Here is a 17,865-nt window from a genome sequence, read left to right on the forward strand (position 1 = left end):
CAATGACTAAACTAATATCATCATCTTCTTCATTTGTCTAGGCTTTTCCAAAAAAAATTTATTATCTTAATTTGTTTTGCCAAGCTGCTCAGTCGGTGTATTAGCTATAATGAGTTTAGCAAAACTTGCCCAATGAGCCAACCACACACGAAAATTCCCTGCATTTCTAATATGACGATTTTATTGTGAATATCAATGAAGAAAGCCATTTATTTTCGCGTTTTCGCTCGTTCGTTATGATAGTTTAGTTTCGCTCATGAAATTTTCGCGAGAGGCTGTTGCCGCGAAAACGCGAAAGTTAGATGCCGCGAATACATAAGTGTCCTAGGGTAAGTTTAAACTAAAAGTGTTTTTTACTTTTTTTATTTTTGTAATTTTTGTTTTGTTTTTATTTTTTGTCTGCCTCTCCACATTTGCTTTATGAAACTTCGATGTTTCTAGAAACTTGAATTTTATCTTAGAACTTACTTCAAGTGTAGGATTCAGTATCAACTGGAATTTTATATCAAATGTTGAATAATTCATATGCTAAGGTGACTGTGAGTTCAGGTCTGTATTCGGAAAACGGCTGTTCTAAGTGTTGAGTTGATAAATTATTGAAACAGAAAGAAAACTCTATCCCAAAGGACAAACACATTACCATGATGATCATTACATAGTAATATAATAATGTAAATGACCAATAAGAATGCATCGAGGAGACCTAACTGGTCGGGTTTGTCAAATGTGAAATAAAAGGCAATATGATTGGATCTTACAAATTTCCCCTTTCCTGTTAAAGCCGGATGCGTAGTGTTGATCTTTACTGTGGTTCACACACCAACACTACTAAACAATGTGTCGTGTTGACACACAGATTGACCAATCAGAATTCACCTCATTCGTGTTGAGCCCATGATGTCCGTCCTTTCTGGATTTTCTTGGAGGCTGATTTAAGTATCGTCTTCAAGCTTTTTACATTTTAAGCTTCTCTGATTTATGAGAATTACTGGTGCATTCAGTGAGGCCAAGCTCAGCTGATGAAGTCTTATGGCAGCAGTTTCCTGCTCTACACTAATACATTATCTCAGGTTTCCTGATAAGATGATAATAATTGATTTGATCAGCGTTGATGGTCGATTGTGACTATTAAACAGAAGGTCATGTTTAGATCTTTTGTGTTTTTCCACATTTTGTGTTTCTACATTCTTATTTCAAATCGTACTGGCGAAGCAACTGTAGTTCTTTTATAGCTCAGCGTTTTTTCGCATTGGAAAATCCATTATATTCAGGTCATACTGATTTGTCAACCGAACATCTGTGGTAATGCGCATTGGATTCGTTACACATTTGCTAATAAGTTTCCGTTTCGTGAAGAAATGATAAAATCCCGTAACTATTGCTTCCATGGAAGTTAATTGAGTAATATTTAATATCAAAAGGATGATTGCGACGACGTTTTAGCCATGTGTCCCGGCCTCTGCCTTTGCTACGTGGCAGATTCAATGGAGAAAGGCATTTGTGATTAAGCGATTACTTTCAAATTACAAACACGCTTGGACTGTAGAGAATCTAAGGAGTGACATGAATGTGCATATCGTGTGATTCAGACCCCTCAGTTGTTACGCTTTACTCTTGATCGTTGCTTTTCTTCTGTACTAGTTGTCTGTACTCTAGCCTCTATTGATTAGTATGGGCACACATTGGCGTCAACTCCTGTTTCGCTGTAGTATTTGAGATTACTAGTGAGCAGGCTTCTGGCAAAATGGATCTTGGCATGGGGGAATTCCCTGAGGTCACAGCGATTCAATTACGTTACGCTGTCAGTGTTGAGAATTCTAATCGTGTGACATTATCGTTACTGCAGCTGATATTAGCAATTAATCGAATCACATGCTAATATTTTCACGGCTGTTTTTGGAATTTCACGTCGTTAGTGTTGGTTATTCCTTGAGTCATATGCTGGATTTTTCTCTGGCTTTTTGGAAATTACTGTTAGTAATATAGGAAATTCCTAACATTATGCGCTGTTATTTCCATTGTTCAGTTGCAAATTTACTGGTTAGTATTGGAAATTATCAATGTCATACGCAGGTATGACAAATGCCAACAATGTCATATGCAAGTATTTTCATGTCTGTTGTTGGAAGCTTTAGCTGTTAGGCCAAATGAATCCTTTGTCATTGACTGATGAAACGATGTACCATTAGAACCGTGAGCTAGTGGTCTGCCAAATTATAGCAACCCCCTTAACGGTACGACACATGTTGTTTCTTTTAAATGTTGACTTGCAACAAAATTCACATCACAGTTATTTAGTATCATAAGATTCACCATGTCTTACTCTGTTGTGTTGTAGGTGCAAAATATATGGGAATGTGATTACAGGCTCTTAAAAGCTAAAAAACGAACAGTTAATCGCAGCCACACGAGACCGCCGTAGTTTGGATTCGCTTTCCAAAACGGCTCAAATGGGACGTAGTTGTTACAGGATAGTTTCTGTTTACACTTTCATGCAACCTCATTCGTCGAAATATTTTCACAAATACATTTTACGCATTCAATAAAACCATGTCTATGGTTCTTACGCGTCTGTTTTATCGTCATCGTAATGCTGTCACTTTTAGCAGTGATATCTTATAATTTAGCGTAAAAATTCATTTAATTTTTTAACCTTAGCTCGAAGGAGTACATATCATTGTCTGATAATCATGACGAGCCTGTTGGTCACCTGTGATAATCGAAAAGTGCTGCAGAAATTATTTGCGAAGTATTGGGTCACATGATCAAATTACGACTTGCCGATTAGACCAGGCCGAAACAAAACTGTAAAGTAGCGAGCATCTATATTTGATACGGGATCTTCGGTAAAACCCGAAGTGTTTGTCATAAACTAGTGCTACGATAAGTTTTATATTGAACTTTTTTATTGGCCTTTCAATTCATGTGAGAACATCACGTGACAAGATGATAACCAAACTGTGATGACTACGTCAGAGAGATAGACAGATTCCAATCTGCGGCGGCTTTTCGTTTTTGAGCTTTTAAGAGCTTGTAATCACATTTCCACATATTTTGCGCCTACAACACAACAGAGTAAGACATGGTGAATCTTTTGATACCAAATAAATGTAATGTGAATTTTGTTGCAAGTCAACCTTTAAGGTTTCTGTGCTGAAAATTGCCAGAACTAAACAACCCTATATTAAATTTTTATCCAGAATTTGTGAGCAGTTCACATATGAAACTTTACGTATTTTAACTCTATTGTTTTTTGTTCAACAAAAACTTTACTGTCATATTGCAAACAAACTTTGAAATGACTTCCGCAGTTGTTTTAGCCCAAATCTATAGCCAGTTCTTTGCTTTGAAATATTTTGCAACATTGCTAAACTCCCCAGGTGTTACCCGCAGTCTTTGTAGCGCAACAAGATTGACATGTTGACTCAGAGTGTTGGGATTAGAGGGTTTAGCTTGTAACTCGCTCGTAAAGTCAAAGAAGAGGAGGTCTTTGATTTAATTTGATAAAAAGAGTAGTATGAGTAGCTTTAGTATGAACTCGTCCAAAATTTTAGTAGATTTTACCAGAAAGTGTCGATATTTTTCTATTATTTGCGATTGTTTTTGATGTGTGAGGTAATTAGTCTGCCAGGATGTTTCAAAATTAAAATCGACAAAACTTGATCACCATTAAAACACTCGGAAGAGAAATGCGGGCTGAAATGATGTCACTAGCTGCGCGGCTGCTTACCTCTTTTGACAGTGATATCGGTCAGATATTGCATTCAAATTACAGTGTTACGCGTCTGTATTATGTCGGTCACCTTGCTGTCACCTTGTTGTCATAATCAAATATTATAATCATTTTAACCTGAGCTTTTTAATCGCGATCAAGTTCTGTTGATTTCATATTTGATACTTGAAATAGTAGAAATAATAGAAAAATACTGATGCTTTCTACTAAATCTACTAAAATTTTGTGTAAGTTGGTCTTTAAGCTTTGAAATGTATGTATGTATGTATCTATGTATAGATATATAGATGTATAGATGTATAGATGTATAGATGTATAGATATGTAGATGTATAGATGTATAGATATACAGATGTATAGATGTATAGATATGTAGATGTATAGATGTATAGATGTATAAATGTATAGATGTATAGATATGTAGATGTATAGATGTATAAATGTATAGATATATAGATGTATAGATATGTAGATGTATAGATATATAGATGTATAGATATATAGATGTATAGATATATAGATGTATAGATATGTAGATGTATAGATGTATAAATGTATAGATATATAGATGTATAGATATGTAGATGTATAGATATATAGATGTATAGATATATAGATGTATCTATGTATAGATATATAGATGTATAGATATATAGATGTATAGATATATAGGTGTATCTATGTATAGATATATAGATGTATAGATATGTAGATGTATAGATGTATAGATATGTAGATGTATAGATGTATAGATATGTAGATGTATAGATATATAGATGTATAGATATGTAGATGTATAGATATATAGATGTATAGATATATAGATGTATATATGTATAGATATATAGATGTATAAATGTATAGATATATAGATGTATAGATATTAGATATTAATAGACTTGAGCTAAGATGAGTGACCAGGAGAGACCCACTAACACGAGGGTTGCCATAATTTTGCACACGAATGTAGATAGTTTTGATATTTTTGTATAGGTGCATACATTTCGAGGAGATGCGAAGTTGTTTGCTTCAGTAGTGACAGTTCCTGATGATGCGGAGCGACCTAAACCCCACCCTCACCAGTTAGCTGGTCCAAGCACAGGCTATGGTTTCTACAGCAGAGATGTGTTGATAACGGACAACGATGATACCATCAAGTAAATTTTTAGCATTCTGGTCTGAGTCTGACCAATAAGTTGTTGAACCAATAAGTACATTGTATCAAGTGCTATTTGTTGTTGATAATCCAACTGCTTTGTATCAAGTGCTATTTGTTGTTGATAATCCAACTGCTTTGTATCAAGTGCTATTTGTTGTTGATAATCCAACTGCTTTGTATCAAGTGCTATTTGTTGTTGATAATCCAACTGCTTTGTATCAAATGCTATTTGTTGTTGATAATCCAACTGCTTTGTATCAAGTGCTATTTGTTGTTGATAATCCAACTGCTTTGTAGCAAGTGTTATTTGTTGTTGATGAAGGCTGTGAACAGCTACATTAAAAAAAGTAATTTTAAAGCCTATTTAATTATGTTTTACAAAAGGGGTTTTTGTACTTTAATGATCTTTGTCTAGCATAAATTTGTTGTTGAATTGTAAAAGAAAAGGTGTAACTTTTAATTTATTATTTAATACTAAGGAGATACTGCTAATGAATACTACTAATTCCATCAAATCCCATCATCTCAACAAATCTCTTTGTCTCAACAAATCCTACTTGTCCTTTCATAATTTCGCAGTAGAATTTTTTCTGTGTTTGTGCAAACTCTGTTGCTAAGCAACCAAAAACTTATTGTTTCATTCGCAGAAACTTCTAAAAACTCTGACCATGAATATTCTGGTATAACTACATGAAGTGAGCCTACAACTACATTAACCCGCTAGGCATATTTTGATCAGTTTTGTTGAAAGTGAGTCTGAGTGATGCAACTCTTAACTGCTGACTTAAAAGTGAGTCTGAGTAATGCAACTTTTAACTGCTGACTTAAAAGTGAGTCTGAGTAATGCAACTTTTTACTGCTGACATAAAAGTGAGTCTGAGTAATGCAACTTTTAACTGCTGACTTAAAAGCGAGTCTGAGTAATGCAACTTTTAACTGCTGACATAAAAGTGAGTCTGAGTAATGCAACTCTTAACTGCTGACGTAAAAGTGAGTCGGAGTAATGCAACTGTAACTGCTAAAAGTGAGTCTGTCTAGAATATTATATCACAAGTGAAATACGAGGTATTACACTTGTGATATAATATTGCTTCTATTGATGAATATTCGTCGTCTGCAATCCCTCGTTTAAAGGTTGACTTGCAACAAAATTCACACTACAGTTGTTTGGTATCAGAAGGTTCACCATGTTTTACTCTGCTGTATTGTAGGTGCAAAATATGTGGAAATGTGATTACAAGCTCTTAAAAGCTCAAAAACGAACAGTTAATCGCAGCTGTCACGGAAACGGGTAGTTTGAAATCTCTTGATTTCGATGACGCTCTCAAACATTGTGGTTATGTTTTCGACACGTGATGTTAACTGTGATGTGAATTGAAAGGCCAATAAAATTCTCAATATAAAACATCTCGTAACACTAGTTTAAGACAAACACTTCGGGTTCTACCGAAAAGCCGGTATCAAATATAGATGCTCGCTACTTTACAGTTTTGTTTCGGCTTGCTCTAATCATCTAGTCGTAATCTGATCGTGTGACCCATACTTCTGGCCAAACAGCGTGAACAATTTCTGCAGCATTTTTCGACTATCACAGGGGATTAACAGGCTTGTCATGTTTATCAGAGGATGATATGTACTCCTTAGAGCTAAGGTTAAAAAATTAAACAATTCTTTACGGTAGGTTTTGAGATATTAGTGCTCAAAGTGACAGCATTACAATGATGATAAAAAAGACGCATAATGACAATAGACATGGTTTTATTGAATGCGTGAAGTATGTTTGTGGAAATATTTTGACGAATGAGGTTGCATGAAAGTGTAAACGGAAGCCATCCTGTTTAACTATGTCCCATTTGAGCCGTTTTGGAAAGAGATTCCAATCTACGGCGTTTTTGTGATGGCTGCAATTAACTGTTCATTTTTGAGCTTTTAAGAACTTGTAATCACATTTCCACATATTTTGCACCTATAAAACAGCAGAGTAAGACATGGTGAATCTTTTGATACCACATAACTATGTGAATTTTGTTGCAAGTCAACCTTTAAAAAGTATGATGTCTGCTTGCTAGCTAGTGCACTCTCAGATGGCTGATGAGTCCAATCCGAGATCGGCAAACTTTATCACATAGAGGGCAGAGATAACCATCTTCAGTTATAAGGGTTGAGCTTTGACTAGTTTTACGTGCAGCCCTCTTCAGTTCCCTTTTATAGCACGTTTGTTCTCTTCAAATAGTTTCCCACCATTGTGAACCGCGCTCCGCCACGATTTCCGGTCATTGGCTAGCTTCTCCCATGTCTAGGTACTGATGAAGCACTGCTTCAAGCTATGATGGAGAGTATCTTTGTACCGTTTTCTCTGTCCTCCATAAATGCGCTTGCCTTTTTTGAGTTCAAAGTACATTATCTGTTTCAGTAAACGATTTTCATCTATCCGTATTGCGTGGCACCACCTTTGACCATCAACTGAGCCTTCAGTTGGGTCTTGATAACTCTCGCCTCAATACTTGTGGTACAAGCTATCTCAATGACACTGTTCGTTGTTTGCCGATCCTGCCTTTGGATGCTGAAGATTCTCATCACCAAGCAAGCGAAAAATTTCTCTAGTGTCTTCAGATTGTGGCTGTAGGTAATCCAAGCTTCAGACCCATACAGGAAAGTCAATAGTACAATGATGTTTTTGTTATTGAAGACTCGAGTCCGCAGTTTTCCAAGTGCCATGCAAGCGGCCTGGAGACTTCTGTCAATTTCTGCATCAGTATTGCCTTTGGCGGATAGAGTGGCTTTCAAGGTAGTTGAAGGTATCAACACAAGCGAGCTCTTGTCCATCAGCCTTAATCGATAGCTTAGGGAGCACCTGTCTTGATGTTTCCGGCCTTAGTTGATACGAGACGTGTTTTTTTTGCATTGAGTCTCAGTCCAAGAGCAGTGTATTCATAATTTAAGGCATCCATTGCATACTAGAGGTCCTCCTTGCTGTGAGCAACAAGAGCATTATCGTTTGCGTACTGAAGCTCGCACACGGTTGTTGTTGTCCTTGCTTTCAATTGGTGTAGATTGAAAATGTCATTGACCTAAATCTTAATTTGATTCCAGCTGTCATATTCTTTCTGATGAGGTGGAGAACAGCAGTCAGAAAGATAGAGAACAGCGTTGGGGGCTATTACGCAGCCCTGTTTCACTCCAGTATTCACACCAAAATCTTCTGTAAATTCACCAACCACTAGCACAGAAGCTTTCATATCATCATGAGGATGCGCACTAAACTTACTAGTTTTTCAGGACATCGATCTTCCTCAAGACCTTACATAAATTTGCTCATGACACTGTGTCAAATGTTTTGGTTAAGTCGATAAATGCCATGCAGAGATCTCTGTGTTGTTCATTACATTTTTTTGAATATGTCCAGCTGTGAAGATCATGTCACAACCAAGTCGAAACCTGTATTGACTCTCTGGTAAGCATGTCTCTCTTAGCTGTCCGAAGCGATAACTTATTATCCGAAAGAGTATCTTCCCAGCTATTGATAGCAAAGAAATACCTCTGTAGTTGCCACAGTTATATTTGTTTCCGTTCTTGAAAATTCTGATAGTGTTAGCATTCCTTAGGTCAGCATGGATTGTTTTACTAGCCCATATTTTCTAAAAGAATTCTAGCAGCATATTTTTCAGGTGTTTCCCTCCATATTTGTATACCTCTGCCGGTATACCATAAGGTTTTGCAGCCTTGTCGCTCTTGGTCACCCGTATCGCTTTCTTCAGTTTATCAAGAGTTGGGGGTTTCCAAGATGAGTTTGTGTTTCATCTTGCAGCAGATAGTTGGTAATATTTTCTTCCACAATCGTGTCGTGGTTAAGTAGAGCAGAGAATATAGAATAGATCACCTTTGTTTGATTTTCTTCTTTTTATATACGATGCCATCTTTTCCACCAATTGGTAGAACCCCATTCGAGATTGGCCCATAGAGCCTTCGGGTTGCAGCAACGAACTCCTTACAATTGTGACTGTTTGCTAGGCTCTGCATCTCCTCTGATTTCTTCAACCACCACTCATTTTAACCCTTTTTTGTATCTCACCCCGAACTTTGTGATATTCCATATTATTCTGTTTGTCTCTGTAGTCCTTCTGCCAGGTGAAGAAGGCAGTCCTGATGTTATCTCTTGCAGTCCTGTCAGATGAGCGGTCCAGTACCGTGACCTAGCTGCAGAACAGCATCACAGCCTCAACTCCAATCCAGGTTTAGATGACTCATTTCTTGTATGCCACTGGTCAGGCTAGCAATTGTGTGGCTGACTATGTTTTCTTCTGAAAATATTACATCAAGGATGTTTCTTTTATTAGGTTTAGCTTCTGTGCCAAAGCAAATGCTTCCGAGAAAGAAATTAGCTGACTCGATTCACACACTCGCTAAGTCTGTGTTGGCCGTCTGAACGTAGCCAGATAAGACTTGTTTTAAATGTGACATTCCGAAATCATGTTCCCGTTTGCTATCATCAAATTGTAGACCCAGCAGCATGGCCTACGTTGCTGGATCAACATCATCCTCAACTTCTGATTCGTCAGTCTCGAGAAGTGACATTGACTCGCCTATGTTCAAGTCAAATGCAGCAAATAGAGCGTATGACTTGAAATAAGTCATACGCTGTATGTGATCTGATCATACCTGTACAGAGTGTGATCATACCTGTACAAATTGTTATCATCAACCATTAAAAAGTAAAACTTTCAAAATTGGCATGCATATTCATTCAAAAACATAATTTTACAGCCGTTTGGTTTATGTATTGGAAATCAGGCTGAAATGAGGATTAATTTAGTATAATTTATGCTATGTGACTGTCTCCTCTTTTAATAATACTGTATAGCAGTATCATATGTTAATAATACAGTATATAACAGTATCATCTGTTAATAACACTGTATAAACCATTCTGTTTTAATAGCAACACTGCGTGAGCAGTTTTTGTTACAACACTGCGTGTAACCTTTCACATCGTTAATTGTACTGTATGTAGCCTTTTTCTTGCGCTAAAATACTACATGTAGCCTAAAAATGTTACAGATTGGAAAATCTGGCTCTAGTTGCAATTCCTAACAAAGAAGCAAAGGAGTCCTTAGAACAGAGAGAAAATAAAAGAATTGATCCATATCGGAGTAAGTCCTAGTTTGCTGTACCATCGGTAATGTCTGAAGCCTGGCTTCAATAATTTGCACACATTTTCTCTGTGTGAGATAAAACTCTTTGAGATGCCCAGTATCATAATACACTAGACGCTCATATTTCAGTATAATAATACACTAGATACTCCTATAACAGTATAATAATACACTAGACACTCCTATAACAGTATAATAATACACAGTACACTAGACACTCCTATAACAGTATAATAATACACTATACGCTCATATAGCAGTATGATAATGCACGAGACGCTCCAATAATGTTAACCTCGATAAAGGGTGGCATTTTATTTTTCAAACACCTCGGCAGGATGTTGAGAATATATATATCTAACTCTTTTACGGGTGCATTGAATCTTGCCTATATTTTACACTCTTCTTCGGGTAGTGCGACATTAACCTTTTTAGAGGCATAAAATTTGCTAACTTACCTCCAACTTGTCGCAGATTTTTTAAACAAATATAACATAATAAATTAATAAATAAATAAGGAAGTTGACACGTATCTCTACCAGTTGATATTTATTTCTTGCAATTGATCGATGATGATTTTATAGCCTTTGCGTTGCCATTTGTTGGAGTTTCACGTTTTTCATTTCACTTTAAATTTAAAGGTGTGCTTTTATCTCATAACTATATTTAACAAGGTTCCATAAAAGCTCATTGTACTCATCAATATGTTTGTTCCAGTTCACAGCCAAAACTGGCTTTTTTGTGCAATAGAGCAAGAGTTACTAGCGCTCATGCTTTATTACCGTAATCAGCTACCGCAATCATGCTGTCAAATAATATGCTATAAATCTGCAAATTTATAAGTTCTATAATAATAATAAACTATCAAATGCTACAAACATATATTCAACAATAAGTGTCATAAACAAACCATAGTTATAATGCATGCATCTACATAAATTAACATTTTAAAACATATTAACATTTTTAAAACAAAACTATTAGCATCACTTTTTTGCCCAGTTGCGTTCTGATTGTTGCCTTCCTTTGAAGCCATTTCATATTCCTCTGGCTGTTCAATATTTTCCGCATTGTCTTCTGACCTCAACTCTTCTGCACAGCCGAGCTAGTCTGTATAAGCATCCAAACAATTTTACTTCACTTTTTACACGATGCCATTTTGAATAAAAACTTTTATTGAGAGTAAAGAGAAACCGTGTCTAATCAAAATAATCTCAAAATGTTAGCCTCAAAATGAATAGTAGCAGATTTTCCTTCGTAAATGTAGAAACTTTTTCCCGCATACATCGAAGTATGAAGACCACATTAAAAAAGGAACTACTATTAGCTTGATACAGTTAGTAATAGTTTCTGTTGAAATCAAAGTTTCCAACGTTAAAATCTTAAAGATTTGAGTTGGAAAATGGACTTTGATACGAACAGCAACAACGAACGAATTGATTGATGTAGTCTAGTCATTATTAGTGCAGTTTTTGGACACTTTTTCTTCTGATCATTTGCTATTATGGGTTTGTGAAGATTAAGAATGTCAAATACAGTGAAACTCGAATAACTCAAACTTCAAGGGACCGAGCAAAAGTGTTCGAATTATCAGAGTGTTCAAGTTATCAGAGCACTGTCACAAGTCCATGTATTTACTTATTTATTAGTAGATACATCAACATATACAAACTATAATATAAATCAAAAGCACAAATGGCTTGTTTCAAATTAAATGCTTCTAATGTAAAGTTTCAAACGTTTTTATCAAAACGTATAGAGATTTTTCTATCACTTGAGATTGGTTTGTTGTTTGAGATGATGTTATTGCCAGGACGGTTTTTAGATTGACATTGGCAAAACTTGATCATTGCTGAAATGCTCAAAAGAAAAGACATCTTTTTCTTTTGAGCGTTTTACCCACGATCAATTTTGCCGATTTTTCTTGAAGTTTATGCAAAGATTAACTTACTTTACCTGGCATTCGTTAAGAGCAACACTCCGAGGCAGTTCAATTAAAAGTTTTATGAGGTTTTACGGTACATTGTATATCACTAACATTTTTTGAATGGATACTTATTGAATGTACACACGTATTCTGTGTTTAGGTCAAACGATGAATAGTTTTTTTTAGCTAAGTCAACGTATACGTTTAATTACCACAATTTTTAAAATGTTTTAAACATTCAACATTCCGACGTTGATTCAACACGGAATCCACGTCGGAAAACTATTCATCACGGGCTAGTCGGGTCACGCACTGAAGGATTTTCGCCACGCAAATAAAAAACAAAAACAACATGCTGTTTTTGTTTTGTATGTGCGTGGCGAAAATCCTTGCGCCCGTGACCCGCTAGCCCGTGCTATTCATCGTATAACAGTATAAATCAAATTTCACCAAACCTTTAGAACAGTCGTTGACAAAAATATTTTGCCGATGGAGGTAGTAACGACGCTTATGAATTACGAAAAGTTGAGGTTTACCTCTATGGCTTGGAATAAAGTGATTTTCTAAAGCGATAGCAACCGTTTCGGTAGCCGTTGGGCAAAAAATAGTTCGTTATAACAGTGTTGAGTTCGAGTTATATAGAGCCATTTATCATTGCGTGGGAACGGACCAAGCAAATCCAGTCGAGTTAACCATGTGTTCGCTATATCCGAGGGCGAGTTATCCATGTTTCACTGTATGTAGTATTGGTCCAATAGAAGTGGCGGTCAAATAGCAGCTGCGTTCAATTAAAGGGCGGCGTTCTATTTTTCAACCCTTCTCTCATGATGGCCCTGAAATAGAGGTGGCGTTCAATTAAAGGTGGCGTTCAAATAAAAGTGGCGTTCAAATAAAGGTGGCATTCAAATAAAGGTGGCGTTCAAATAAAGATTGCGTTCGAATAAAGCTGGCGTTTGAATACAAGTTTTACGGTAAAGTTTTGACTTCATACTATGTCAGAAATTCCATAAAGTAGAGCATCAAGTTGATGCAAGTTCTCAAATTTGATTTGAATAACAAGAGTCTCCTGGTTGGCCTTGGAAATAAAGTTTTCTCTCTTGCTGCACTTGCGAGAGAAAACGATGTATATGGTTATTTCCATTATATATACTAGTACCCTGCAGTCTAGTGCGCTAGTGTGTCGTGCTGTGAGACATCATCAGGTGTGTCGATAAAGTACAGAGAATTTGTAGCTGCACAATTATTCAGAAATACTTTGAAGGAGGGCAATAAGTTAAAGTTTTAGAGTGTCGATCTATCAACCTGTATGTCTTGAGCTGTAGTCTAGTTGTAAGCTATCATTTATCCGAACCTCTAGCCCTGGCGACATATAGACAGACAGAAAGACACCGCTCTTATAATAATAAATTTTTTTTTTGCTTTGTTTTAGACATATATAATGTGTTTTTTTTGCAGCATAGACTTTGCTGTCTAAAAAAAGTTATTTTAAATTAAAGTGAAGGTGTGCACTCCCTTTAACTTACCATAAAATTATCGTAATCATGGGCTATAAACTGGGTGAGAAGAATGGAAATAACTAGAAAACCTTTCGATATAAACCAAGAATAGTGTAGTACAAAGTTACTGTTCAGTCATTAAATTAAACAGTCTAATTAAAAAAATGTAATTTTTCCTTTTGGGAAGTTGAAAGGGGGAAGTTTTGTAAGATCTTGGTACGGATTAGGCTATTTAAATGCATTTTATTGTTCGTGTAACGTAAAATGCTTATAATGGAAATGTTCTCGAAACAGATTATTTACACTGTAGGAGTGTCAGAAGCGTCTAATGTACTTATTTTGTGGTAGTACAGAGAGTTTACAGTGGTAGTACAGAGAGTTAACATTAACATTTTATAACATCTTCTTGTTACAGCTGGATTTGAACACAAAGAGAGGCCATCGAGTATAGACCGAAACTATGTACAGCTTTGTTTTCAGCTCGCTGTGCGGATACCGGGATACAGTCCCCAGCAGCTAGAGCCCGTCTGTTCAAATCCCATTTTGAATACTAACAGTGAGTCACTAGCATGAGTCGGTCTAGTTCTCTACCAACTGCAGTGAGTGTATGAGTCAGTCAAGTTTTCTACCAACTGCAGTGAGTGTATGAGTCGGTCTAGTTCTCTACCAGCTGCAGTGAGTGTATGAGTCGGTCTAGTTCTCTACCAACTGCAGTGAGTGTATGAGTCGGTCTAGTTCTCTACCAGCTGCAGTGAGTGTATGAGTCGGTCTAGTTCTCTACCAGCTGCAGTGAGTGTATGAGTCGGTCTAGTTCTCTACCAGCTGCAGTGAGTGTATGAGTCGGTCTAGTTCTCTACCAGCTGCAGTGAGTGTATGAGTCGGTCTAGTTCTCTACCAGCTGCAGTGAGTGTATGAGTCAGTCTAGTTCTCTACCAACTGCAGTGAGTGCATGAGTCAGTCTAGTTCTCTACCAACTGTAGTTAGTGTATGAGTCGGTCTAGTTTTCTACCAACTGCAGTGAGTGTATGAGTCGGTCTAGTTCTCTACCAGCTGCAGTGAGTGCATGAGTCAGTCTAGTTCTCTACCAACTGCAGTGAGTGTATGAGTCGGTCTAGTTCTTTACCAACTGCAGTGAGTGTATGAGTCAGTCTAGTTCTCTACCAACTGCAGTGAGTGTATGAGTCAGTCTAGTTCTCTACCAACTGCAGTGAGTGTATGAGTCATCTAGTTCTCTACCAACTGCAGTGAGTGCATGAGTCAGTCTAGTTCTCTACCAAATGCAGTGAGTGTATGAGTCGGTCTAGTTGTCTACCAACTGCAGTGAGTGTATGAGTCGGTCTAGTTTTTTACCAACTGCAGTGAGTGTATGAGTCGGTCTAGTTCTCTACCAGCTGCAGTGAGTGTATGAGTCGGTCTAGTTCTCTACCAACTGCAGTGAGTGTATGAGTCATCTAGTTCTCTACCAACTGCAGTGAGTGCATGAGTCAGTCTAGTTCTCTACCAAATGCAGTGAGTGTATGAGTCGGTCTAGTTGTCTACCAACTGCAGTGAGTGTATGAGTCGGTCTAGTTTTTTACCAACTGCAGTGAGTGTATGAGTCGGTCTAGTTCTCTACCAACTGCAGTGAGTGCATGAGTCAGTCTAGTTCTCTACCAACTGCAGTGAGTGTATGAGTCAGTCTAGTTCTCTACCAACTGCAGTGAGGGTATGAGTCGGTCTAGTTCTCTACCAACGGCAGTGAGTGTATGAGTCGGTCTAGTTCTCTACCAGCTGCAGTGAGTGTATGAGTCGGTCTAGTTCTCTACCAACTGCAGTGTGTGTATGAATCTAGTAGTTTACTCCGGTACACTACTAAGATACACGCTCCGGTACACTCTGCTGGCCTTTTTAAAACATTTTTCAAACTGATTCGATAAAAAAAAACAGCAATGCTGAGCTCGAAAGGTCTAAATACTCTGCATACTGTTTAGTGTTGAGTTTTTCTTGAACAGTTTGTGAATATTTCTATAAACAAAACTAAGTCTCGTAGTTCTTTCTGCTGCTAAAAATAATTTTATATGTTAGTATTTGTTATTGTTATTTGAATACTAGCATATAGAAACTAAGAAACTCTGGTGTCTCATCCTGATTTTACAGTCTTCTATGCAAAGCCTTCGTGTACTCAGCTGATTTTTATCTGTATCTATGCTGCAGAGAAGGGAGATCTGGAAATAGTTAAATTCTTTCCGGAGTCTGGACCTACTGCCGGAGGCAAGATGATTATTCTAGTGAATGGAGTTAATAAAAAAGGTGAGGATTTGCCACATTTTTCATAAATCTCGGTGCTTTCTGAAGAGGACTCTTACGCGATGATAAATAGTAGGCTATTTTAAACCTTTAACTTTTTCACTACCAAATTAATTTTTTACCAATATATACATGTATATTTAAATATTCTGTAAAACTGATTATTTGACACATATGAGGCGCGCATATAAATAGTCATAACCTTTGAACCACAAGGCCTATAAAAATATTTTGATACCAAAATTAATCAACACAAAGTTTTACATATCACCTGCTGCCATAAAGTAGGCTACAAATGTGTTGCAGAAAAGTTTGGACATTTTTTTGCTCTTCGCGATATTATCACGAGCGTGTTCCAAGCTGTTCGAGTTATCTTACATTATTACTACTAGAAGTAAAATCATCACACTCAGTAGCACTATTGTTTTATAGTTAATCGTCAGTAGTAGTAAGTAGTAGTAGTCAGTAGTCAGTCTGTAGTCCATTGATCTACAATCAGTGAAACATCCGTAGCTGTAATGGGTCTAATCATTTAACACGACTGATCATTACAAAAAAGAAATCGCGATACAAGCGAAGGTTTTGCAAAGCGAACCTAAGCTCAGGGTGCGCGCATTGGCTCAACGCAAGCAGACGATTGTTTCTTTTTGTTAAGCACAGACACAGTAAGGTAATTTATTGACTACTCACTAATCAGAAACGTTTTGTACAAAGCATACTGAAGCCGCACCATGCGGCGCTCGATGGTACACAGAGTTACAACCTTCAGACCTCGTCATTTTAATTTATTTACATGTATGCTCATGCTAACTTCCCTCAGATTCAACTCCGTCAAGCATTTCTCGTAACAGCTCATTTTGTTCAAATTTTTCACAAGAAAAAGAATGATACAAGTAAACATCCAGAAAGCCACTTTTGCCGGAAAATGTGGTAGTTTCAACATGAACAAGGTAAATTCTGATTGGTCAATCTATGTGTCAACACAACACATTGTTTAGTAGTGTTAGTGTGTGAACCACAGTGAATATCAACACTATGCGTCGGCAATGCATTTCGTCGGCGTGTGCGCAGCCAGGCTTTAACAGAAAAGGGAAATTTTAGAGAACTAATCATATTGCCTTTTATTTCACATTTGACAAACCCGACCAGTTAGGTCTCCTCGATGCATTCTTATTGGTCATTTACATTATTATATTGCTATGTAATGATCGTCATGGTAATGTGTTTGTCCTTTAGGATAGAGTTTTCTTTCTGTTTCAATAATTTATTAACTCAACACTTAGAACAGCCGTTTTCCGAATACAGACCTGAACTCACAGTCACCTTAGCATATGAATTATTCAACATTTGATATAAAATTTCAGTTGATACTGAATTCTACATTTGAAACAAGTTCTAAGATAAAATTCAAGTTTCTAGAAACATCGAAGTTTCATAAAGCAAATGTGGAGAGGCAGACGAAAATTAAACAAAATACAAAAATAATAAAAGTAGAAAAAGGTATTCAAACAGTATATAACCACAAAAGTAAGTCAACAAGTAAAAGTATTCAAACAGTATATAATTACATAAGTAAGTCAACAAATAAAAGTATTTCAATAGTATATAAGTACATAAGTAAGTCAACAAGTAAAAGTATTTAAACAGTATGTAAGTACATAAGTAAGTCAACAAGTAAAAGTATTTAAACAGTATATAATTACATAAGTAAGTCAACAAGTAAAAGTATTTAAACAGTATATAATTACATAAGTAAGTCAACAAATAAAAGTATTTCAATAGTATATAAGTACATAAGTAAGTCAACAAGTAAAAGTATTTAAACAGTATGTAAGTACATAAGTAAGTCAACAAGTAAAAGTATTTAAACAGTATATAATTACATAAGTAAGTCAACAAATAAAAGTATTTCAATAGTATATAAGTACATAAGTAAGTCAACAAGTAAAAGTATTTCAATAGTATATAAGTACATATGTAAGTCAACAAGTAAAAGTATTTAAACAGTATATAAGTACATATGTAAGTCAACAAGTAAAAGTATTTAAACAGTATATAAGTACATAAGTAAGTCAACAAGTAAAAGTATTTAAACAGTATATAAGTACATAA

The 17,865-nt window shown here is 36.3% G+C and overlaps 1 protein-coding gene across 2 annotated transcripts in view; it reads left to right on the forward strand.

Moving 5' to 3' along the window:
- The window catches only part of LOC137396341 (proto-oncogene c-Rel-like), a 142,808-nt gene that overhangs the window by 14,605 nt on the left and 110,338 nt on the right, over positions 1-17,865 (forward strand). For both annotated transcript variants that reach the window (XM_068082571.1, XM_068082570.1), the window contains exons 4-7: positions 4,726-4,889; positions 9,950-10,041; positions 13,883-14,023; positions 15,661-15,756. In XM_068082571.1, coding sequence (XP_067938672.1) covers positions 4,726-4,889; positions 9,950-10,041; positions 13,883-14,023; positions 15,661-15,756 — 493 coding nt within the window. The remainder of the gene's footprint in view (positions 1-4,725; positions 4,890-9,949; positions 10,042-13,882; positions 14,024-15,660; positions 15,757-17,865) is intronic.

This window comes from Watersipora subatra, chromosome 5, assembly GCF_963576615.1.
Source record: "Watersipora subatra chromosome 5, tzWatSuba1.1, whole genome shotgun sequence".
In the NCBI taxonomy this organism is placed as follows: Eukaryota; Metazoa; Bryozoa; class Gymnolaemata; order Cheilostomatida; family Watersiporidae; genus Watersipora; species Watersipora subatra.